The 27,305-nt window shown below is 38.0% G+C and overlaps 1 protein-coding gene across 1 annotated transcript in view; it reads right to left on the reverse strand.

The window, feature by feature from the left end:
* The window catches only part of TRHDE (thyrotropin releasing hormone degrading enzyme), a 211,814-nt gene that overhangs the window by 159,562 nt on the left and 24,947 nt on the right, over positions 1–27,305 (reverse strand). The window contains exon 3 of the mRNA XM_042792960.1: positions 11,236–11,362. Coding sequence (XP_042648894.1) covers positions 11,236–11,362 — 127 coding nt within the window. The remainder of the gene's footprint in view (positions 1–11,235; positions 11,363–27,305) is intronic.

The raw sequence follows: 27,305 nt of genomic DNA on the forward strand, positions 1-27,305 counted from the left end.
CGTTTTAAATACACAAACAGATGGCATTTAAATAAATTAGAAGCAAAATAAAGGAGAATTTTTACATGGCTACGAAGAACAGGGAAAGTAAGTTTAGCAGTATCTGCCAGGGATCTCCACAGCATTTTTATTAAGTGATTCTTTTAATGTCCATATACCGCTTTAAGAAGCTTGCCAGCATGTGGGGGTGGGAGGCAAATGTACAGTGACAAGTCACTTGTTTTAATGAAAGTTGTTCAGCCATCTTAATATTTTCATCTTTACACCGAAAATCATTGGTTCCCTTAATGCAAAAATTAAGTTGCTTCAGGCATGGTGCTGCAAACATAGCATAATTCATTGTGTTAGGATATCTTTTCAGTTACAATATCCTTGGGAAAAGCAATAAAAGGGGAGCACATACATCCCTTTGAATTTCAGTAGCTTACAGAAACTAGCTAGTACAGGTGGAAGGTTTATAACTAAGCCAGCAGAATCTAAGCAGCAGCAATAGGCTTATTCAGCTCTGTAGTTATACACTTCTTCACATCTTTTGTATGAACAGAAATCTCTGGCCTATTTAAGTCCCACTCTAATGTGCTATAATCTTTTTCAAGACACCATCATAATCTCTTAGAAGAAATTCCTCATGCTCTTTGATGATATATGAAAATGTATCTTCTTTATGTCTGTATCTACGGCTTTTTCACAGTGCAGAAGATGTGAAAGCTCATTTTATACATCTACATACAAACTTTTAACTATTTCTAATATCCAAGACATTATCAGTAAGGGGTTACTTTTTCATAACTTTCACTGCACCAGTAATTAGTAACTCTTAAGTTGCAGATTTATTAGCAAATAAGAATAATAACTGCACAGATATTGTGTGTGTGTGTCTCTGTGTGTATATATTTCCGTCATCTATTTTATTTCTCACACAAAAGATCCATCATGACAAAGAATGTTCTTGGTAGAGACAATTAAGAAGTTGTCTTGAAGTTGGTGTTACAGTAAGTCTGAATAAAGTAAAGGGTTTTTTAATACATATGCATATTTCAAGACAAACATAAGAACAGAAACAAAAGCAAATGCGAGCCACTTTAAATTAGTTGGTGGACAAAGTGCTTTCTCATCAGTTTTGCTTAGTGAAACTTCAGTTTCTCAAAGTAATCTATTTGGTGCCCTCAAATCAGCATCTAATGGAAAACAAACTTTGTCACAATACCATCTGGAGAACATAATAAACTACCCCAAAGAAGCACAATCCTTCTGAAACTGCAAACATGAAGAGTTAACAGGAACACCTCTCCAATGCTGCAGGGAAAAAATAAAAATAAATAAATCTTCTTTTCCATTCTCATTAAAGCTTAGCAGTGATACCTATATGAAAAATAATTACACATTCTTAGAGGTTCTAATCAGCATGAAAATGATGGCAGTGTTTTCAAAATTGATGTGAAGATAACTGCTATCTCTGAAAAAGGAAGAATACAATGCAAACATTGTTCAAATCTCCTCTTGGTCTTTTTTCATGGAAGTTGACATTCCAGCCATTCAGAGACTCTAAATAAGTGGTAGAAGTTACAGATTAGCTCTGAAACTATAGTCAAACTATAGCCTACCCTAACAGGAGGAAGGCAGGAAGCTAGGCAAACCATAATAGCTCTAAGTGCCTGGAATGAGGGGAAGATGCAAGAGAAATGTCTTTTAAGCCTTTCAGCCTCTCTTGATTAAGGAAATAGGCTATACTGGTGTTGCTCCGAGTTGTAAGCCAAATAAAATTGTGCCTCTGAAACAAGAGTTTAAACAGGCTTTGTCATGACACTATCTCTTCCAGGGTTGGAGAGCCAACACAGCAACTACAGGGTTCAGGAAGTATAACACCAGACAAAGCTAAAACTAGTACAGAGTATCTATTTATAGACAGGACTGGAAGAAAGAGTCCATCGTCATCATTTATAGCTCCTGTTAGACTCTTTTGAACTTGTTTCTGAGTCTGTCCTGAAACTGAGTCTTCTTCACTTTTCAAATGAAATGAAGGAGGCCAAAAACCTTTACCACAGTGTTGGATGAGAAGAAAATACTACTGAAACATATTGCTGCTGCTCCAGTATGTAAAACTACCTGCTTCAATCAATTCACAACAAAAATTCTTATAAAATAATAAAATTGTCCTGTACTCAAACTGCACATATTAAAAACAAAGTCTGAGTGAACTACGTTGGTGTTTGATGTGGACAAAACTCTAATCTGTCACTTTTTTTTTTTTTTTCCTCATCAGCACAATACCTTGGTATAATTGAGCTTCACTCTTCAGGCAGAAAAACCTCTGCTTTACATACAAGACAGAAAAAACACAAGTCACTAGAGTATCCTTGTTTTTTCCCCACACTTGAAACTGAAAGGTTAAATGAAAACTGCAACCTTCGTGAATTGAAACTGAAGCGATCTTTATTTAAAATTTGTCATAAGATTATGAATGTGAACCAGATAAACCCAAAATTACAAAAACTCAAATAATTCCTCAGTAACTTTCATATTTACTCAAATGGTGTCTTTACAAACATGTTACTGTTATTCTGTTAACTCTGTCTGTGGATATACAGCTATCTTAAACGTGCTGATTAAACACTGCTCACTGTAGAAGACTGCATAGGTGGAATACCTGTTTCATTAGGTCAACAACAGTCATTTCCATCAAAAGACAGTATACGTGAGATGCTTATATAACACTTCTGTACTGTTTCAGATGCAGAGAGTATCGGGTTTCTATCCCAATTTTGAGAGAAAAGACCATTTCTTTCTCCTCAGTACCCTAGTTAATTGATAAAGATGAACTGTGTTACCTACTTTAACTCAGACTAAACCTTATAGGTATGACTTTTAGAAGGAAAAAATTCTTAGTTTAGCACATCCTACTTCAATTCAATCTTCCTACACACTGCCCAAGGATTTAGACACACCACTCTTCATGAATGCCATCTAAATCTATCACAGTATCCTCAGTGACATCATTTCTCTTTCTTCCAAAGCCTTCTATATTTGTTTTTCCACCATGCAGCTCTGATTTCCACATGTTAATTTTCATAGTACCATACCATGCACAGAAAGTAACTCTCCCAATAACCTAATAAAATATAGTCCCTACCTCATAATAAAACCACAGATCCCAATGCCTATATAAACATGAAGTTCATTGCAGGGGCAAGACCGAAGCTTTTTTTCTACGTATGTTCTTTAAGACAGAGCTACAATTGCTCGTGTAAAAGGTTCCAGCTGCTGTTCAAAGTCTCTGATGAACCCTCTCAACTGTCAGATCTAACAGGTTATTAAAAATCTTCATTAGCCTCTCTTAAATAAGTTCAAAAACTGGACATGGTTGAGAGGATACTGGTTCCAACAATACTATTTTGTAGCATAAATCAGTACTACCCTTCAAAAATATGATATTCATAAGTAAACGATTCTGGTCAAGAGCAGTATGATTAAGCTAACAAAAAGACAATCACTAACAGCCCTGGAGAATAAAATCAGGGATGAGAGCTCTGCTCAAGCAGAGTGAAAGGAGCTATAATGAAAACTACTTTAGCCACAACTATCTAAAAAGTATTTGGGATTCATGTGCTTTTAGTCATTTAACCATCTCATACCAGGTAAAAGTTCACACAGTTTCCTGGCAATTCCCATAATTTCTGTGGCGTTTCTGTCTGTAAAAGGTCTTACCCCATTTTAGAAATCCTACAGAAGGATTCACCTCATCTTTTAGCCATCTAAAAATCAGAGATGAAATTTAAACTAGCCAGGTTAGTTTCCTTTCTCTGTAGTCAAGACGGACACCTCCACTGGTACTTCTGCAGGGAAGATTTATTTCTCCTAATTTATGAAAAAGTTGCATCATTTTCTGAAGGAATCTATGTTTCTCACAAGGTAAAGAACTTAGAATAGACACTGCTAAAATTCAGTGCACCCACTTTGACACGGAGAAGGTACGAACCTCTCAATTGGCTTACTGAAGAGCAGCTTAGAAAAACATCTATTTGCATTCAGATGAAGGATTCTCATGGCTCAAAAAAACCCTGACATTTCCATTAAGTCTCCTACAATCCCACATCCTGTTACACTCTCGTAACAACAGCAGCACTTTTTTTTTTTTTTTTTTTTAATTATTCATTTAAAAGCCAAGCTGATTTAGCTAAGTAGCCAGTGAGGATGCTGTCAGATTTGTTCACCTTCCTTCTACTATGAGCTGCCTGAACTACTAACGGCAACAGTGTTACTATCTGAACACTTTCCTTGTCTGAGAGGTTTGGGTTCTGTTCATGTCACAATTAAGGGGGGAGGTAAATCACTACATAATGAAAAGAAAATATTTAACTCAGAAGATAATTATTTCCACCAGGGCCCATTCATCTCTATTCTATATAAGGCTGCTTTATTCCTATATGTAACTTTTCCTGCCTCCTGCAAACAGTGTCAGAATTGTTGCTCCAAGTCAACAGACAGAGGTCAGGTTCCCCGTAACAAATTTCCAAAACTAGTTACAATGCCCATTATGGGCTGTACTATACTAATTACTGGAATCAATTGGCTTACCATTTAAAATAGTTTAGAGCAACTCCATAAGAGGAAGTTCTAAGTGAAGATTATTTTTTCCCTTCTTTCTTAACATCATACTACAGACTGATTTCCTATAGAGTTTTCTTCTGTTTAGTAACGCACAGTTCCTTTTCATATTTCAAAGCACTGTTCTGAGAAAAAAACATTGCTTTTTCCTATGGTTGGAGCTGGAATTTTTCCCTCTGGAGCCCTGACCAGTTGCTGTTTTGAAGTGCTCACAACCTAGAAATTAAAGAAAGAAAAAAAAAAAAAACCTCAACACAGAGGCTTCAAAGGTCAGGGTGGAAGTGACATAGTCCATTCTGTGTACAAATGCTCTATCAACAAATAGTCCTCTGTGTGCAGAGGCATTATGCTTGTTTCAAGTACCTGGTCAAAGAAAACAGTAGGTTTCAATTCTGCTACCTAAACATGGGTGAAAACCCCAATTGAGATGCTGAGAGTTATTAAAAAAATCCATGTGGAGCTGTCAGGTATGGACCAGACACAGCCCAATGGGAACTCATCTGGAGGCCAGCAGGAGCAGCAGCTAGGGCTCCTCAGGATACTCCCAGATATTTTAAACAGCAACAGTTAATTATGTTCAGGCACATGAACCAAGTCCTTATTGCCTCCTCTCCCACCCTTCCTCATTACAGAAGTTGTACGTCCCACTCCCAAGGCATCCCCCTTCATACGCTTCTTTCTTCTCGATTCAGAAGTCTGTATAACTAACAATTCAATCAGATATAACAGAGTCTAACGTTCCTTTCCCTCTCTCCTCCAATGTTGTGATGGATTTTCTCTCAGTGCTTCTGGACACCTTTCAGTAAGACTGTGCACAGTTCAAACAGACACTACAGGTACAATGTCATAAGAACACTACAAAACTCTACAAGCCTTGCCATGAGGGAGGTCAGATCAGATCAGCATTTCATAAATTTTCAGGTTGGCAACCTTTTAGTCAAGAGGCAACCAAAATGACTTTTTTGTCATTAATTATTGCTTTAATTTTATAGACGGAGAAAGAAAAATGAGCTATCTTGCTTGGTGTAATACAGCAATTCCAGGTGAGAGTTGGACAGGTGGCAGGAAGAGTTCACCCTGCTACAGAGAAAAATGAAGTATGAGAGCCAGAATTGTGAAACTTCTAGCAGAACTAAAGCAGAGAACACAGGCAACAACATGGAGGCTCATCCTAGAAGGAGCTGCAGAAACAGGAGGAAGAACAAACAAAGGGGAGGAAAGAAAGTAGTAGCAGCAGAAAGAATGCTGAGGAAGATGATGGAAGACCAATCAAGGCAGAAGGCAATAATGCAATGAACACGTTAGGAACATGTCAAAGAGTCAGGCGAGTAGTAATTATATCAAAATGGACAGTTAATCACTAGTGCTCACAATAAGTCACCTGGCCATCCCACAACAGCATCCCAACACTTTTATTCTGGGCCTGCAATGCCTCACACAGCAACAGGCAGGAGCAGTGTCTCTCATAGAAATATTCCCTGTCAACAATCAGGGAACGGAGCAGAGGTACATGAGTTTCCTTTAAAAATCAGAACACTTCCCTATTGAACTTTTTCTTTATGTGGCTGAGCTATTTTTTACATCATAAGAAAGAGTTTAAATTCTTCCATGACACACTTTAAGAACTGAATCCAGTTCTCCAAGAATACTTAAAGAGCAAATGTTAATGGTACAATCTTGCCTTCCATTGTGCAGCACATTCACTAAATTCCTTGGAAAATCATTTTCTGACACTGCATTCACAACTTTAGAGCATTTTATTCTGCATAATGAAAACAAGACCATACTATTTTTGCATGAACCAGGTAATAGTACCTTGAACGTATCTGTAAGAAAAAAAAAAAAAAAAAAAAAACAAACACATAAAATATATCAGATTTAACTCCAAAGTTTGCTGTACAGCAAATCTACAGAAAAAGAGACCTCCTAAAGTCTGGGGGAAGAGAAAAAAAAAAAAAAAAAAAAAAAACAACACACGTTTATTTTAACACTATAGTGCTCATACAAATTTCAGTATTTATAGATTAAATATTGATACATATCCACTGACCTCAAGACAAAACAGCAAGGGGATTTACTTTCACCCAGCCTTTCTGTAACATATGCATCCGTGTCCCAAAGTGGACTCTTCAGCTGTTCATATTTCCACCTTTCAGGACACTTTCAATGGGGAATTAAAAGCTTTCCAAGAAGCCAAAATTCTTCTTAATCCTATTCACAGCTCTACATCACTAAATACCTCCTTCTCCGGCCTGCACATTGTGAAAGTTTAATGGTACAGACGACACTCAACTTAAGCTCAGGGGTTAATAAAACATTTTTTCTCTTATCTAGGTATCTCCAGTAGGAGACTCTGCCCATACAAGATTCAAACCATCCCTGCCACTGATGAATAAGGAACCTAGGGCAATCAGCTTGCTAATTTAGACATGCCAGTTGAGTGCCTAAAGTTGAATGAATCCAAGCAAAGTGCCTCCAAGTTAGGCACCATGTGTCTAACCCCTGAGACACCTGAGTTCCTTTACACAGCCCATACTGGTTACAGTAATTACATGGGTGTCCAAATACAGTACTCAGAATAAAATAAATTGAGTTGTAAAATGAGTTTTCAGAGAAGCAGTAAATGCATTCTGCTAACACTGTGATACTGCAAAGCTGTTAATGGGAGGAAAACCAAGGCCCCAAAATCCAAAAATCTTCACCCAAGTTGCTTGTTTATGCACCACACATGAAGTTTTGTCAGTCTTTCATAACTGGAGCCTTATAAAGTTTTCCAGTTCCAGTACATGAAGCATTCTGGAAAAGAGATTCTGTGGCCCTCTAGTAGAAACACTTGGGAAACTAGGAGACCATGAATATATGGATAACCTTGACAGCTCAAACAAAAAAACTGCCTAGCTCAGTATTCTCTCCAACAGCAGCCACAAGCAGATGTTCAGGAAAGGGTAAGATCAGGGAAGTATAAACAGTACTCTCTTGAGTATTTTCTAGCTTCTGTTTTCAAACCATGGGGTTTCCTCCCATGAAGCACCTCTCCATGTACTTGCCCACATAGCTCTGTGGATCTGTATAATCCTTCTGCATTTACAATCTCTTTTGACAAGCAGTTTCACAGCCTACCACCTGCTGCAGTAAAAGTGCATCTTTTGTGTCCTCTGCCCCCATCTCCTGCTAACCTCACTGGTGAGCCTTGGTTAGAACATAGCTCTAAGAATGCTAATCTCACTCTTGAGTCTTGGTTAGAAAAGGGAGTCAGCTCCTCCACCCCAAATCATTCAGAACGTACAGAGTCACAACTGTCCACATGTAAAGAGTCCTTGCTTATCTAGTCATTCCCCATAGGGAATCTATTCCAATCTCAAAGTTCCTTGTAAGAAAAAGCTCTATGCATACAAAGATTTTTTTTTTTCTGTATTATATTTTATATTCACCAGCCACAGAAACACAATTAAAAACCCTACTGCATATCTTTTTAGAATTAAATAGAAACCAATGCTTTATCCACCCCTCATTTTAACTAGTGTTTATAATGATATTAAAGTCTTAGAAAGATCTGTTTTTTTAAAAAAACCTGACTTATTTTACAAAATTAAATTCATAAAAAAATTATTAGTTTAAAACCCTACACGAGCACCTTCTACTTCAGAGTATGATGTGGGAAAAAAGCAAATATCTACAAGCTAAGTAAAACTTAACTGTGGAAATTGGTTATTCAAATGAGAAAAATCCCCAATTCACATTCATTACCAGAATTTACAACAACTGGCAAACAAATCTACTGTTCCAGTGCATTCAGAAGTCAGTATAGGTCATAAGACCTAAAAAAATCTTAGTCACTGTGTGACAAAAAGGTTCCCCCAGATTCTCCACAGTTCCCAACAGTAACAGAGGCTGCCATGATGTCAGAGGAACCCACAACTGGCAACAGCAACCACAGACATCTGACTGCATGTAAGTACAGTAAAAAAGCCCAGTCAAAAACAGTCAAGTGGTCAAGAGTGTCATGAAAAAGTGGTTCTCAGAGTACACTAACTGATTTCTTACAAACTCACATGAGGAGCACTAGCTTCAAATGTCAAGGATCCTTGGAAATGGACCTCAATGACATAAGAAATGAACAAATGAACACAGGTCATATAGCAACACATCCAAAGAGCCTAAATGTCCCCAGATACTCCTACCATATCGAGAGTTTGAATGGATGACTGCATAGATGATGGAGGTGCTTCACCAAGGGTTGCAGGTCCCTTGTCCCCACACCCCAACACACAGCACTGACACTAACAACATATCGCTCAGTAGCTGATACAGCATCTGCATAGTAAACTGGCCAGTATTTCAACAACCGAATTATTTCAAAAACATAAATTGTGTTTCCAATGAAAAGAATTACATTTGTTTAAGTTCACTCTTATTAGAGCTGGACAGTACATGACACAATTTTTCATTTTTTTTAAAACATCTACGTTTGAAGTAGAACTTTTTCTCAAAATTGATGGTCATTAAAAAGCTTTTTAAACTACATCCTTCAATTTTCACTACCACTTGAAGACATTTAACGTTTAATTTATAAATCAAATAAAAAACTCCTAAAATGTCCCACAAATAAACATCCTGATTTTTCTTAAAACATTAATGAAGCATGCAGTCCTTTGCAACAGTGACCGTAGTATATCAGGTGACAGTTCCAAGGCTTCAGAGAGCACAGGTGCATTTTCTGCATCAACACATCCTCCTGATGCACACAACTTCCACTGCTGTAGCTTATGCTGTTTTGTCTCCTTCAGAAAATTCTTTGATACTACTGCAAAATTACTAACATAGAAAGACTAAAGCGTTTTCATTTCTAGTCCTTCTATTTACCCATCAGATTGTTGTTCCTAAACTTCCATATTCCAATAAAAAAAAAAAAAAAAAAAAAAATCAGCACTCCTTTGGACTAAAGACACTAGCACATGCTTAAACATAGTGCTCAGTTTTCAGCTGAACTGGGAACAAACATACCTATGTTCATAAGCAAATCAAATTTTCAAAAATATTTACATCACAGAGAATGTTTACATTTTCCTTATTATATTTACATTAAATAAATTTAAACTTACTATAGTATAAAAAGGTTTGCACACTATAGTATCACGACAGAATAACTAAAATTTTCAAGCAGTATTTCATATTAACAATTTTGCTACAAATACTTGATGAAAAAATACAATTTTACTTGTCACTATTCTTCCTGTTCTGTTCCGAATAGATCTAAACTGCAACACATTCGTTTCCGATGGGATATTTTTAAAAGATATGCCATGGCATCGTGATAACGCATACATCACGCTGCATTGAAAGACCATATGTTGCAATTGTGAAAGATATTCTGAAGCAGATACAGTCACTACTGCCTGCTGCTATCCAGAATCCTCTGTAAACTACCCGAAGTAATGATGTTCATCCTTTACTATTCAACTGAAAGTTTTTTATTATTTTCCTCCTTCTACATTTCTGGCACCTCTAAATCTATAACTTCTTTTTTGAAATCATCATTACATACCTGAAGCCAGGTATGAAAGGATACCCAGAAAGTCTGATGTGTGTGCCACGTTTAACCCATCTGCATATTTCTGCAGGAGAACACTACCTGTAACCCATCATTTACAGACAACAAGAAACAAATGCCACAACATTCTTATAAGAAATTCATGCAACACCCTCATCTAGCAACATCAGTTACTTTATCTATCTCCTGCACGGCTAGCTGTAAGACTAATAAAGCTACTCAGCAGGCAAGGGATTTAATGAAATAGACCCTGGGTTCCTGGAAGGATCACCTGTGGTTCCAACTCTAACACTTCTGATCAAATACAAACTCTCTTCCTGCTGCTGAGCAATAGACTTTTCTGAAACTTGATCAAACATGCTCCAGAGGAGGGAGGGTGTAATAATAGGTTATAAAGTATTCAAGTGTGTGGGAGAACAATTGATTGCGGTGAAAGGGTGGAGGAGAAGAAACCATTTAAAAAATAATAGAAATTGACAGCTTTTACATTTAGGTCACTTGAGCAGCGAAACAAGTTCACAGCAATTCTTTCAATAAGCAACAATACAATTAAGCATATGTACTAATCATCATTAATAAACCACAAAAGCCAACATTAAAAAAAAAAAAATACAGCCTTGAACTGTTACAGGTTCCCAGTTTCTACAAATATTTTCAATTCTGTTTCCCATACAAGGCTCAGGCATCAAGATATAAATATTATAGAACAAACATCTCCCAGTGGCTATCTAATGAAAGTAAGGACCAAAATAAACAGCATCAAAAAAACCCCATCCCACTTATCAGTGAACGGTCTCAAGTTCTCTTCCCACTGCCTAACAAATATAAGTACTGTCTGCTTCCTGCTCCTTTATGTGAGAGGCTGGAGAGGGGACAATTTGGCTTCCCTTCCTCTGCAAGGAAGGGATGAAAAATTCCTTAATTATTGATCCTTCTAAATTAACCTGATTGATCCTTCTAAATTAAATCAAACATTCCTTACCTTGAAATCTAGTACATTCCAGTCTTAAATTTCCTTTAAAAAAGCTGATTTAATCTCCCATCTCTGGGTGAACTTCATATTCCAGGGGAAATCTTACCTAATTTTGGCAGGGAATAGGGCACTTTAAAATAATCTTCATAAAATTCAATGAGTCTCCTTGTAATATTTAGAGCATAGTCGCCCGATCCTCTTCGGATTGCATCAGGCCTTGCATATAACCGTACCTGTTAAAAAACAAAGTGAAAGACTGATCATTTCAGCATCTACATTTTAAAGCCGTCCTGCCTGCAGAGGTGATCTATTCTAAAGTGGTTGTGAGGTGGCAGGATTATTTTCTTAAAGCCAAATGTGACTGTTGTACATTTGGCAAAACAAGTCATAGCTGAAAACCAAAACTTCCACAATTAAGGTTACAAAGTTGAGAAGTCACAATCTCCCACTTGTTTGTGTTGCCAAATAAAAGACTTAACACTCCTTGCATCAAAATAAATATTCAAAGAAAACACTTACATGTGTTTGCTAGAGATATGATGGGAGAGTGGATTAGTATAATGGTTCTCTGCCTACACTGAATGGAGGCAGGATGCAGTGGCTCAGTAGGAGAGAAGTTCACGGTTTGTTAAAGGCACATTATATCTAGCCCTGAAAGTATTAGCAGACTGTGGAGAAGGAAAAAAAAAAAAAAAAAAAAAAAAAAAAAAAAAAAAAAAAAAGAAAAAATTGTTCTCTTGTCTTTTCTCTGGCAGTGATACAGTTACCCTCGATGAGCTATGGAAGACTGCAAAACCAACCATTTATAAACTCACTCATGTACACAAACAATTAACATTCCTGAAACCTCCATGAATGCTTCAGGCCCCTGTATTCAGAAAGCAGTGAATTAAAGCTGTTTATACAAGCCACAGAGTGCTGTATTCAGTATAAAACAGCTCACACATCTGACTACACAGAGCACCCAAGTGAACAGAACTCACCTTCATAATTCAGCACTCAAGTGTGACCCCGATTAAGGACACAGCAGAAAGCACCGTGAGGTTTTTCACTATTCCCTTATAATCCTTAACACTTCCTTAGTGCAAAGATGACATGCAGCTGAGAACTGTTAACCAACAAAGGGATAGAAAGGAGAGATGTTCTTCTCCTTCCTCATACGCTGTCTGATGGAAGCAGTGCTTTGTCTCTAGTGGCTGTAGCACAAGGTCTCTCCCTGCAGTACATAATGACCTGATACAAACAAGACTCTACTAGATGTTAGTCCTAATAATAATATCTGACTTGCTAATACTTTCTGTGGTAGGATTAAACCCCAGCCAGAGTTTTGAGGAAAGCAGCAGGGCAGAAATCACAAAATATCAACGGAAACATGGAGAATTATCAGTTTTGAAATATTTTTAAATGCTTCATTCTGGACCAAGAAGAGCCAATGGGATTTTCAGCTTCAATTAAAGCATTTACCAAGTATTGCTTTACTGCTCTTTTCCTGAACCAGTTCAGTTATCCAAGTGGAAACCAGATATCAAACATCAGTACACTGTATCTGTCAATTCTGTTTTAACCTACCACCTCTTTGTTTTCAGTATGCAGATACATTATTCTGCTTTGTTACTATGTCCTTCTTTATATTATCTTTGTGCTGTATTAGACTCTGCGCAATCAACCATACATAGTTATCATTTGTAATGTAAAACAGGTAACAATGTAACCTAATGAGACATGTAATAAAGCAGACTTCTCATAATCACCACCTGAAAGCATATAAACCATTACCTGAATACCCCCAAGTAACTATTTCTGTTTATCGCTTCCTTCCAAAGTTACCAGTGTCATGTACATGAAATGTTCCCTTATCTGCTAAACTAAATATATTTCTTAATAAAATAGATATTAACCAGAGAGATCTTAATTCAAACATCTCAAAACCTTTAGTTTATGAAAGGAAGGTAAGAATCACTATTAGATTTGTGATGAACACTGTTTTGTATCATTAAACCTTTATACACAATTTTGCATAATTGCTTTACTGGCACAGTTGACTGTATCAGCAAATTAGGAAAAAAAGAGTCAGCCAACCAAGTACGCAAAAAAAATCATTCAATTTGACAGTGGCCAAATGTGTCCATAATAAGGACTAGGACAACAGAAGGGAAGAAAAAAAAATAGGCACATACAAGAAAAATTGAGGTTCAACTTACTGCATTACAACTCATGTCTTTTGGCAAATACAGAAAACACATTTAATCGTGTCTGAGACAGAGCCCAGGTATCAAAGCTCAAAAAACCGCAATGATGAAAACTTTGATTTGCCACCTGCCTAACACTGAATATAGTTTTATTTTGCCCATAAAGTTTCTCTGGGTACCTCTCTGCCTGCCCAGAACAGCTCCAGACTGCCAGGGCTCCGTGGCTCACTCCAAGGTCACCCCTAAGCTGGAATGCAGTTCAGAAATTACCCGTGCCTTTGCCCGGGTCTCTCAGGGGCTTTGAGGCAAACGTGCATTGCCAAAGCTTGCCAGCCGTCTTCAAACACTGGGCCTGCTTCTGCCCTCCACCCAACCACCACCGAACGTAAAACGTATGGAGGAACCTTCGAGGCACCATCGCAGACCTACCTCTGGCCTCAGAAAATTCCTGCTTGGTTAGCAGAGGGCTACTGCAGGGGACAGGCTGTGACACTGCCCACCTGGCTGCCTGTTCTGGATGACACCTTCTCAGGTGTCGTTCATGACATAAGGAGCTTGGTCCAGAGTTCAGTCTAAAGGCTGGCACCTATAAGCTTGAAATTGAAGCCCCTAACTTTCACACACTGATGACCTTTAATGTGTATGGGCTTATCTTGACCATGTTCTACCTCCAAATCCCTCAAATGGGGATTATATTATTTCCTTAGCTTATACAGAGATTCTGAGTGTTAAGTAATTAAGACTGTAAAGTTTTCAGATACTGCTCCAAAGAGAAGCTTAAGTAAATAAAACAGAATGAAGATTAAGTCATGAGATTTGTTTAGCATAATTTTTTTGTTTGTTTACTGCTTTAATTTCAAAAGGCAGGTAGGTTGTGTTACTTTATAACTATGTTGGACTGAACAGTAATGTGTAACTATTATATACTTTCCCACCGGCTGTTTGATCACTATACTAAGAATTTGATTTTACATTAATTTAAGTAAGAGAAGGAACAGAAAAATCTTCTGCAGAGTCAGACCTAAGTATAAATAAAAGTAGTATGCATTCTCCTACAAAAGATAAATAGGTTTCTAGCTTAAGTACATAATTCATCACTCATTGGAATGGCACCTACTGCACTGCAAATATCAGTGAAGCTCTTTTTCACAATCTTTGCAAGATTAGGTTATACTATTATTTTCACGTAAGAAAGTAGAGAACAAAGAGAGACTGAGACTAATTCTGGGTGCTTATCTTGACACCTCTCAATGTCAAGTATACTTAAGAGTTTTATTGCACACACTTAAAGCACTGTTCCCATTATATCTCATTGCAGTGGTGAACATTTTATACAGCTTTAAGTCTAGTCACAGGTGCCTTAGTTTGGGTATTAACAAAATTAGCAACACATAATTAGTGACTAAATGAGACTGTGTCAGCTTATGTGATTTGCTTGGCATCTCATAGCAACTCTGGTGGCAGAAGCAGGGAGGGAATTAAAAAATGGCATTCAGCCCCACGGTCACCTGACAGCCTGTACCAAGCACCTTCCACGTTTGGGAATTAATAAGGTAGAGACTGTTCAGGCAACAGGCATATTCACAGTACACTGGTGTTGTCCTGATGTAGCATAGTTCCCCATGTGTCTAAACAACAAAAATACCAGAAAAATATTATGAGGTATCATAGTAATGACACTGTCATAATACCTATGAATATAACAAAGTTCACACAGTCAACCTAAATTCTGGGTGTTTTTAACTCCTTTACACCCACATTTGCAACCATTACCAATCTTTTAACAGAAGTTCTGACTTCTAAGAAAAGAACAAAATCGAAACCTCTCATTTCTCTCTCAAACGGAGCCAGACTGACCATCTCCTTCCTACAGCAAGTTTGAGTAACTAGGTTTGCACCTGTAGCCCTACAACCCGGACCTCCCCTCTGACATTAGTACGACACTGCTGTTCTTAGATTGCACAGCCACCGATGGAGAAGACTAGTCACACTTTGCTAGAAATAACTTTCAGTTTTGTTAGCAGTGGAGCAAGAAGTTATTAGAGATCCTAAATGAAATTGCTGCAATGTGTATTTTCTCATTCTTTTCTAAAGTGAGCAAAAATGTGAGTTGTTTCCCCTTGTTTGCTTTCCAGAAGCCCTGGGCTATTTTCATTAGAACTTTATTTAAAGACAATACAATAGCCACATTCAGGTACCCCCACAGAAAACATCATCCTGAAGGACTACTTTAAAAAGATTAGTAATCTAACTCGAGTTCTTAGAATTACTTTGGCAGCATTATCAGATAAAATACTAAAATATTCCTGAAATTTCAATGGTAAATTCCATGTATTTGTTTTAAGTGATACATAGTCTACTTCTCTATAGTTAGTCAAAAGTATTTGCTGTACAACAAGTGTACTTTCACTAATAATTTGTACATATTGCAACGTTTCCTGTAGTCTCTCTTAATATTTCAGCATTTGTTACATAAAATAAGTCAAAGTAATTTAGAAATATTTGTAATACCACGTTGCCGGAACAGATGAATGTGATTGTAAAATGAGAGCTGTTTCCCATTGTAAGGGACAGTTGTGATATACTCTAAGAAATGCGTGACAAATGTAGAACAAATCAAATCTACATGAAGTCAGATTATTAACTACTGTGCATGAGAAAATCTTCATGTCTACAGTAGGTAAAAATTATTCATCAAAAAGAAAGTTAGCACTTAAAAAGAAAAAAAGAGAGAGGTTTTTCTTGTCTTATTACTTCAGTGTTTCAAAAAAATGTGAATTAGTAACTACATACAAGGTATAATGGATAAATTCTGACAAGTACAAACTGTAAATAGCAATGAACATTTTGATTTCTGGTGAATAGTATGTTCACTAAAAATATTTCCACTGTACCAAAGACTAGTGATAATTTCAGCCCATAAACAGAGGAATGGATTCAGAGAAAGCAGAACTGTTCTATTGTGACATTTTAAAATCACGACTTCTTGGTTTTATTTTCTTTTTTTTTTTTTTGCATTAAAATTGAAGTTCATGAAAAAAAAAGAAAAAGATGAAAGGGATGAAGAATGATAAGGAAAATTCCCACATCCTGTGAAATATTTCAGGTCAAACTGAAGGCTTTGTTCAGTTTTGCTTTGCAGGTAGGAAGAACATGGAATACAATCAGCATTTTGACCACAGAAGTAAAAATCCGTTGTTTACACATGTCTAATTGCAAAAACACTGTTGTCCAACCTTCTCCTTCTGCAGGAATTAACCAAAGATGAAGGAAGACAAGAGAACCGCAGTATGCTCTCCCTCTGGCACTAGAGGAAGACACTTGTAACATGTTAGAGGTGCCATAAGCCTGCCAACCTGCATTCTCAAGGAACTAAGGAAGGTGACAACCTGGCAGAAATCAGGATGTTACAGGAATAGACCTGCAAGCCTGAAGCATGCCATATACCAGAGAGCACCTCTTTAGAATATGCACTTCTATATTTGAACCCTGCTCTTGAAGACATTATGCTACTTTCTACTTTCTGTGTGCATCCCCTTTAAAACCTTCATTCTTAGAGTGGTGTATCTTTTTAGAGGAGCATCACCTTGCTTGATATCAAGACATTTTTATTCTTTTATTCATTGTAACAGTAAAGTTTGCTGATCACAATAACCCCATATAATAGTCTGCATTAATTCCGCTAGGCATCTTTTCTTTAAATGTTTAGCCATCTTTTCCATGTCTTAAGCCCAGTCCAATGGCCATCACTGCCTTCCCTGATGCCCTGGGGAGATCACAGCTCACTGGATGAGAAATATTGCTCCAAGGGAATAAAGTGCACCTCTGTTTCAGCAAGGGAAGGCCTGTGAGAGCAGATGGCTCATTGGGCTCTAACGGCCTAGCACAACACCCGCTGACTTCAACTGAATGACTCCTGTTAACTACAGGGGCCTTAAATCAGACTTTCAGACGTGACTGATCCAGCCCCTAGGCTAGGGACACTTCTGCCAAGGCAACCTTCACCAACAGTATCTGCTATGTCCGCAGTCGATGTTTTTAGATCACCGTTAGAGCAGTCCTTGTTAGGCAGTGCATGGAAGAAAAAAAAAAAAAAATATATATATATATATATAGTCCTTTAAATGGCAGTACTCTGGTCATGACCGCTGACAGTTCAGATCATAGGAAGCAGGACCACTGACTAGATCTTATGTTTATAACTCATGTGCTATAAGGAAAACAGCTCTCTGCATCTTGAAAACATCCTGGCATAGAATTTACACAGCAGTAACCACTGCTGTATCTCGCATAGCATCAGGTATGACAAGGCCAGCTTTGTTGCTAACAAGGGGAGAAGAATCTATAACCCCAGCCCTTGGTTCACACCACCTGACACCGTGGACATTGCCACACAGGTGACTACACAAAACCACTCCCAAAAGTACCCCATCCACCGGGAGCCTTTGCCCAGCCCTGCATTCCGTCACATCACATAGGCGTGTGGGAAGACAAGAGACCTGAATCTCTCTCTCCTTTAGCTTGGCACTATTACAGCACCTTTCCAAGCAAACATGGCTAATGTGCCAAGGATGGCATCTACCTATTTTGCTACTGTCTAGATTTCTGCCCCCCCGCTTTTTTCATGTTTTTTTTTTTAGCAAAAATCTGATGACAACCTTAAACCCTGTTGTTTTCTCAGGCAAGAATGGATTAGGTAACCTTGTATCAACACAGAAATCCACTTCACATTTAGGGATAGTTTCCCCTCCCACCTACTTCAAGCAGAATTAAAAGTAACTTTGACAGGTGTTTTAAAGCAGCTCTGAGTGCTTTCCCATTATGAAACAGATGTTTCTGCACATCAACTGGTGTCAGCAATGCCACCCTGGGAATAATGCTTGGTTTGTAATCCCTTCCTCAAAGACAGCAGGCTCCAGACAAGCACTGTTCTCGGGAGGCCCCTCCCAACTAGCTCCAGCCCTCGGGGTGACTATACCCACAGGCTCAGCCCAGCGCTGGTACACCTGGGATCTCACTCAAGACGATTTTAAAACCTCAGTTCAGGAAAGCACTTATGCATATGCTTAATTTTAAATATGTGTTTAAGATCAAACATGCATTTACATGTTTCAGAAGTCCCTAACGTTTCAACACAGCAGCCACTTACAAATTTTATAAAGGGGGAGAACATAGTCTTATGTTCTTTATTTCAAGATCCAAAATACTTCTGCAGCAAGTGACACTCAGCTGAAAAACATATGCATTGCCTCTGTACTTAAAAGCTCCCATTTGCTTGATAATCTGAGATCCCTTTTACCGTTTTGCTCACTGACTATTTTAGGCACAGGTATTGCTTTTATTATTGTTACAGTGATAAATGTATGTTCATATTACACATTTAATGTAGCAGACAGATGTCTGGATGCAACAGTCTTGGCTGCAACCTCCCTGGGTCACTGCTGCAGACAAGGCATTGCACATCAAATGAGTTTTTAAATGTGATAAATTCAAAAGAAGTTAACACTTTACTATACACGTGAACAAGCTACAAGCCAAGTTCCACTAAGAACATGTATGAGTTGTTTCACATGTGTGCATAACTCCACAAGTTTTTTGTGTTCAAATGCAATAAATTTTACAACACTGATGAGTAAAGGAAAGATAGAGGTAGCTGTAGTGAAATATCAATTCTGCTATAGTGAACATAGTTAAACTTGATAATGGTAACAAATGACAGAAAAATGCCTTGTTTCAACCTCCTATTCATTATTCATCACGGACAATACCCAAAAGAGACTGTATGGTAATGAAATGTGCTTACTGAATACCGAAGGGACAGCTCATCTTTATAAGGAGATGACTTTTCTTCAAACTGAGCAGTCACACACAGCACTGCACTGAGCCTTTTTTGATAAAACTATAACCAAAAATGTTTTACTAAATTTAGGAAATTTTTTTTAAAGCTAGCTGGAAACAGTGAAAGTTCAATGACCTGACACATTCTGAGGAAACACTGTTTTGCTGGAGTTTGGGTGGAACTTTTTTAAAAGCAAACAAACATCATCTTTGCATTCTCATTCAAGACAGCTTTAACTGGTTTAATAAATCAGTTTAAAAAAAAAGAGAAGTCGCCACTAAAAATTAAGTTTATATGAAAGAAATGGTGACAGGGAGTTATACTGGTAGAGAGGTGTCTCAGGAAAATAAATGCAAGCACAGGGGTCATTGAATATTGTTGCAGAGCAAGGGGAAAGAAGCTTTGAACAGACATAGCAGATGTTCCTGGACAAAAACCTCAGAGCATGACCCTGAAGGAGAAAGCAGTGAAAGAAACTTCTGGGGTTCCAGATGACAGTGGGGAAATGAGGAATATTAAACAAATAAATTGCCATGTATTTCCAGAGTTGTGAAGGGGCAGAGGGGGCCAGGGAGTAGTTTTTAGCACCTCCTTTCTAAATAAATATGACTGCATGGGAGAAGCATCTAGTTGCCTCATCAATTTCTCATCTGAACAAAACCAAATACAAGTGTTTGCTGACTGCTCCAGCCACAGGTGCAACAACATATTCCACCAGGAGGCAAAACTGTCATGTAGGCATGCTACAGTTGCTAACTTGAGAAGAGATCATAAAGTACTTTGGAAAGTTAATGAGCTGCACTTGCATATAAATCCAACCAATGCTCAGCTGGCATGAAATAAAATAAAATAAAATATTGGCTATGTCACTGACCACAGTGCCATTAAGATTAATTTGGAGCACTCGGAATCTGTATCATCTTGTTGAAATGGCTCAGGGACAGAAAGTGAACATGTTAACTAATGTATAGCAAATGTAATTACGGATACAATTTCATAGCCATTTCAGCTAACTAAGACTGCCACAATCCCACCACCACACACTCAGTCATTCGGCCTCGACTCTTCTGTTACATCAGCACCAGAGTTCATCTCATCTCACTGCAAGCTGTCAACCGGATGAGTCGGCTAACTGTGCCAACCAGGTGAGCAGTGTCCAGGCAGCCCAGCTTCCTCACCCAGCCACCCATCAGGCCAGTGCTAGAGGTAGCATGAGAAAGCATTTGTGGAGAGAACAGAGGACCATGACAGACTGGATACAGATAAATTTGCATTGTTACAGAACTTCAACCTAGGAGGAAAAACTTCACTATTGTAGGGAATTCAGTGTCTAAATTGTTGAGATTCCCAGCGGTTAAAGCTTCTTTCAGTTCTTTGTAGAAGGTAAAAAATCAGCATAGCTTTAAGAAACAAAGCACAGAGATTTATATCATTTACCTATTACACATAAAAACTCTGTATTGCAACACCAGTGGTAAGATGATGTAAGAATGGCTTTTTCCTCCAGGAAAAATCTACAGTAGATGTATCCCAAGAGTTAACATCTGTTTCCATTTCCTTTGGGTGGCCTGGGACTGGATTGACATCTAAAAGAATTATCTTATTCAGAGTATTTTTCATCGGCTATTTTATAGTCAAAACATCACACATCATTCTTAAGTAATATTTCACCTATTCTTGGATAAAAAAGGAGTTACAGAAATACACAAGTTTAAAGAAAGTGCTAACAAGTGACCTACAACATTCAGCAGCCCTACAGCATGACCCATTTCACTCGGCTAGAGACTGATCTGTCACAAGCACACAGATGTTGCCTTAGAGTGATTCCATTTGAAATTATAATCTGCGACCATTATAACTGCTGATTTATATTTTGGCATTATCTAGAGGCTGTCAATATGACAACAAGATTTCCCTGTGCTCAGCTGGCTACATAAATAGGAGCAAGAGTTAACTGTTATTCTCAGATCTTTCTGTCTAAAGAGAGACAGGCAAAACATGGGGAAAATGAACTGATATTATCTCCATTTTATAAATGAAGGATGTAAAAAAAGATAGGCTTAATATCAGTAAGAAAATCTGAAAAATAGATGGAAATACAACTTGAATTTCCTCACTGCCCCAAACTGATAAATCATCTTCTCGTCATAAATCAAACTACCTTTCCTAAAACACATTTTCTGGAGAACAGCACCTTTTCTATGACAAATTTTTAAAAAATAAACTTCAGGTTCTCAGTCACAACATGTTTTTCAAAAAACAGACCTACACTATACCCCAGACTGTAGACTTGCATCCCTGAAATTGCTCAACTAAGACATTCTGAAAACTGCAGTTCCCCATGTTCATTCATGTCTACGAGTAACGATCCCATTCCCATAATAACATCTTTTGTCAAGTGGCTACTATGCTGAGACTATTTAGCTTTGTTTAAAGGAAAAGGCTATTTTATTATTTACTTAATTAATTTAAGAGATTTCAACAAAGTGACCCCCTAAAAAATAGCGAAGTTACGTACTTGTCCAGAGCATAACAAAAACCCTGGGAGGAGAGACAGATAGACTGCACATGACAATCTAAAAAAGATAAGTGCAGGGGCATGTCAGTACTTTCATGTTTCACATAAATTCAGCATAACCATAGTGAAACCATAGTCTGGTAGATATACATTTCACCATATTCATCATATGTTTGCAGGAATCTTGATTGGTATTAGGGAAAAAAAAATCTGTGGTAAATAAAGAAAAACAATGACAAAATATAGTCCCAATAAAAGCAAAGCAGAAGCACAGCTCAACTGTGAGGTCAAATGCATTTACTCAATGCATAGCTTATAATAGCAGCAATATGCAAAAGCAACACAGGAAAGTATCTTGTGAGCTACATGTAAACTTAATAGAAAAACTGTTTGTAAGGTAAACAGATTAGTACTGTAAGGCGCTGAGTTTTAAAGTACCCTTTAATATTTGTTGACACTGAGGAAACTCAGCACTTTGTAGGCAAGTCAGCACTGTTCTGGATTGAGCCCACAGTACTTTTTGAAAAACTGTATCTAGCCCTTAGGAGGGAGAAAAATATGCACGTGGGAAATTTTATGCTCTGACTGGTATAAAATCCATAACAAAAATAAAAATGGGTTACATCAATAAGAGCAGCAACCGTATTAACAGTGAGAGTTCCTTCAGGCTAAAAACTTGTCGGAGCAAAGAGACAAACAATTTGGCCAGTAAAAGCAAAATCCATAAACCATGAAATAAGGAAACAAGAAATCAAATTTTTTGTATGGACACACACTAAAATCCACTAAAAAGAAAACTTCATTAACAGCTGTGTTTCTATCAACTAATATTTTAAATGTTTTTAAAAACCCTCTAAATCCACAGAACAATATAAAAATAAAACAAAAAAGCTAAATGCATTAATAGTATCCAAATATGTTTGCATAACTAACCTCTGACAAAACCATGGTCAGTATGAGCACTTCAGCCAGAGAAGATAAATTAGAGAAGAAGCAGTTATCTATCAATAACACCTCCAACCCATGGTTGGAAGGATTCCAGCTCCCTTCTGAGCACACCAATCTCAGTGTAAAACATGAGAATTAGAACATGAGAATTAGAAGAGGAAAAAAAAAATTCCAAAGGCAAATTACAATTATAAATAGAGAAAGCTAAATAGAAGAGCTGAATCAATTAGAACATCATTCCTATCTCGGGACTCCCATCTGAGAAAGATCAAGGCTATAACCAGGGATCAAAACGATTAACCGCCTAACCAGCAGCCAGCAGAGACACAGATGAAAAGTGGCAGATCATATATACATGAAGAATGTGAACTGGCAAACAGAGGCTTTTTGCACCTTAAGACAAAAGAAGCTGCAAAATTCAAGTACTCTGGCATATACAAACTTATACAAATGTGATCAACAAGACTCCGAGGCATGCTGTTTTTAATCTACAGAATACACATTAATATAACAACATGCAAATTGTTTAAATTAAAATAAAACACTACAAAATGCTTAACTGCAGGGTTATTAATCAAATCCCTTCCAATATATTAAATGCTCAAATGTTTATTATTATGAAAAAATATTTTTGCACATTTTACTATTCAAATTACATTCCTCATCTTAAAACTTCCACTACTCAAGACATATTTCCTATTAGAAAGATGCAAGTTAATCAGCAATGCCCTCTGCTTGCCTATGGAAAAGGCTGATTTGCTAACACTTTCTGACCAGCCACAGTTCCAACACCGCATATGGTTTACATCTGGACATCTAGCCAGTCAGCTAACCAGCTGAAGTTAAACTAGGTCTGGATGACTATCACATAGATTTCCCAAAATAAAACAATTTGGTGAGAGTTGACCTCTTCATTCATACCAATGGGCTGGTTAGCATTAGATTAAAATAGTTTCTTTAGAACAGGATCATTTCTAAATAGAAATGGGATTAAAACTCTTTCTTATAAAAAAGTTGAGGCAATTCCTTCCCTGGGAATCTAACTAGCACAGAGCAACAATGAGGTCCAACAGATTATAGGAAGATGGAAAGAAGAGAAATTTCTGAAACCTGGTTTCCAAACTTTTAGATGTTGTAGGCATGGTGGTCAAACCACAGGCAAAATTTAACTCACACGTAAGGTTTAAGTCTTAAATAGCCTGTCAGTTAGGGAAATAGGAAGACAAAAGCATTTTTGCCACAATCATTTCTTCAGTTCCTAGCACAATAAAAGAGATGGCACAGATATGTTCCTTTGCTGACAGTGAAGCAGATCGCTGTTGTTTGAACAGTCCTTTCTTCTCTTTTCCTAGCTGATGAAGGAAGCTATTCCCTTGCTTAGCTTCCAGCTGACATTCACATCAATATAACATCTTCATTAGTGTCTCTCTTTTTAACACTTTCTTGGAGTCTAAGATAGCATTCCCTCTCCTGAGACATAACCCAACTGCACAGTGCAAGGTAAACCTTTGAAATGGCAGGCTTTATTTGCTCTTACTGTATCTGTACCCACAGCATAAACTGTGCCTACAACCGGAGGAGCTGCAGATTAACAAACTTTAAGAAAAATTAAGAGAGGCAGTATCAACGGTGTATGGGCAACAAGAGCATTTGTGTACTTTAGCAAGTGCTGACATGAACAAACACAAAATCTTTTGGAAGCTTCCATGGAATAGAAACACTGGAAAGGATCAAGCGGGGACTTTGTAAGGAAGCTTTTTCTAGGTTTAACATATCAGAGCAGGACCTCGGGTATCCTTTTTCCCCAAGTTTCTGGTGCTTGACTCTATCCTTGGCAGGACAATGGAAGAGAAGGACAAATGGTCTGATGCTGTTCTGCAGTTTGTGTACTCCTAATTATTTACATCGAAGTGTCAGTGAGGAATGGGATGACTATGCTTGAAAATTTGACTTCTGTGAGAGGCAAACTGTCACTAATGCCATGGGGATGCAAGAAGATTATTAAAATCAGAAGGGGACTGTTGAGTTAGGCTGAGAAAGTATAAATTAATAACTGGTTGAGAGTCTTCAGATCAGCCTATGAAGTGAAGGAAACGGCTACTAGAAACTTCTAAGAAAAACATTTGTATAAATATCACTAATAGTCTGCTGACAGTTTCACCTAAAGCTCTCAAGCAGCTTGTTGCTACCACCTCTAAAATATCTACTATACTTTTCCCATGAGGGTCTTCAAAGCTGCCATTTCCTATTAGGCAGAACAAAGGGGAAGAAAAAAATAAATATGAGGGAACAAGAAAAAAATCCCAGGGATAAGCATTGCTGCTGGATTGCATGCTCACAGTGCTGACTGACTCATTCTTAAATGAAAGGCCAAAGTTTAAAATGTTCCCCGTTTCAAGGACCAGTCAACCTCATCATCAGCATCCCAAAGGATTAAGCCTACGAGAGACAGTCAGCATCCAGCTGCTGTACTTCAGGGACTCCCAAACACTACCCAGCCAGCTGCTGTTCCCAAGCACCTCCATGCATTACGCTTACAAATCCAAATAGACCCTGTGACTTTTACAGCTGCATTTGATCATTACCAAGCTTGCTCATGAAATAAAAAATAAAAAAGATTAGTAGTCACAGATTATGTTAAACAATTATTAGAGAACCTCTCTTCCTTTTTTTTTTTTCTAACAAAATGGAAGGGCTTCATTGCTTGCAAAAAAAAAGCCACGCTAATTACAAGATCAGTGCAGGCTTGTAGATGGTGAGATTGGTCTCAGAAAACAGTAAACTTTTGGAGGATAGGGCACATGGAAGCACGAGCAACCTCAGCATCAGCCTGAGCTGTGCTCACGAGGAGAGCACTCCCCTAGGCAGCAGAGCATGGCACAGAGGAGCTAGCAGGAACGCTGGCATTGCTGCGCATTACAATCCAGCATCGCTCAGACACATGCATGGCAGAGGCAGAGCCGTGTCTGAGCTAATAAGCCTTGACTTGCAGCACAGTAAATGATCTGGGACACGACACTCTGCTGACATTGCTATCCCACTCTCCATTCCAGAGGCAGCTCAATCGGTGCTCATTAAGGGATCACCATGCTGTACTTGCGCTGTAGTCCAGTGAGGATTACTCATCTCTCCCTAAAAAGAACAGATGTGCTTCATTCATTTTATGCCAACGCAGCAATAGGGTCAAATATGAGCTGTGCGATAGCTGTAAGTCAGCTGAACAGCCACTGCTCTTCACATTCTTCTCCAACGTTTTTTGTATCTGGACATCATACCACAGACCCTTAAGCAGCACCAAAGGGCGTTCCATTGGTCTTCTCTGACCCAAGTTTCACTGATGCACTTGCACACTCTGCAAAGTACGCTCACATAAGACCCTGAGAAATGACTCATCTTTGAATGCTGATTTTTACTTCGTCATTACTGCTGAGATGGCTAAGGGTTTTTCAGACTCTTGAGCAATAGGCGTTCTAAAAGCTCTAGGGTAGTACTGAATGAAAAAAGCAGTTTAATAGGTGGTGGCCTTTGAGCTCGTAAGAACTGAAGCACCTTCATCACATGCTAGAAAGAGCAGGTATTTTGGAACAAACTCCAAATCCTAGGTCACTGAGGGCTGAGGAATTATGAAAATAGATCAAGTTACTAGGTCACTCACATAAGCAAGCCAGTAAGCCCAGAAAGGAAAAGATCTGATAGCACTTCACTGCCTTTTGGTCCTGCAGCTTAAAAAGAAAACTAAGCCAAGAAAACAAACATAGCATTAAGGGTTTGTCTACACAGAACACTGCAATGTTTGAATAGTTGATCTGCGACGAATTTACTTGCATGTTACACAGCACGATGACAACATCACAGTCTCTCCGTTTAAATTAGTGGTGTCTCTACACCTGCACTTACTGGGTATGTTACCTATCCCTGTTAGTTTATGTATCAGTAGTTGTCCTGGCTGTACATTGCACTGCATTCATATGGATATATTCAAGGACTTAAAATCTACAACAATCAATATCAACACAAATATTTAGAAAGTACAGGAATGGATGGAACAATACGACCCTGTCTCATTTAACTCCTGCAATGAGAGAGCTAGCAGCAACATGAGTTCATTGTGTGGACAAAAACAGAACTCCCAACTGGTTTGTATGCTCTAATCTCATCTGAAAAGAAAGAAGAGCTCTGGTTCATAAATCTTAGGTACACTTGTGGGTTCTGGGATTCATTTACTAAAATGAAGCTGGAGAGGAACAGCTCGGAAAACAAGTGTATTTTCAGCTGTACAAGGTGTTTGGAGGCCATTTGCGATCATCTCTGAGCCATGATAAACAGCCGATAGCACATTATACTAGTATGAAACTCTACCCAGAACACTGAACTTTAAGGGAGGGAAGGAATTTCATTATTGCTATTATTATGATTATTACATTATTATATTGCAAATAGGTACTGTGGAGACACAGCATCCATGATTACAGAGTCTGTGATTCCACAGGCAGCTATTCGAAAAGAAAATTCCAGCTTGCAAACAGATTGCAGATGTTCAAGACTACATTCATTAAAAATACACTGTCAGATCCAATCGGGAACAAAATGCAAGTTTGCAAAAGTCTTTCAAAGTTGTGGATTCCTTTTCGCGTTGTGATTCCAGTATAGGCACATTCTAAAATTAATTATGTTTCCATTGT

Source organism: Tyto alba, unplaced genomic scaffold (genome assembly GCF_018691265.1).
Source record: "Tyto alba isolate M040663 unplaced genomic scaffold, T.alba_DEE_v4.0 Super-Scaffold_2, whole genome shotgun sequence".
In the NCBI taxonomy this organism is placed as follows: Eukaryota; Metazoa; Chordata; class Aves; order Strigiformes; family Tytonidae; genus Tyto; species Tyto alba.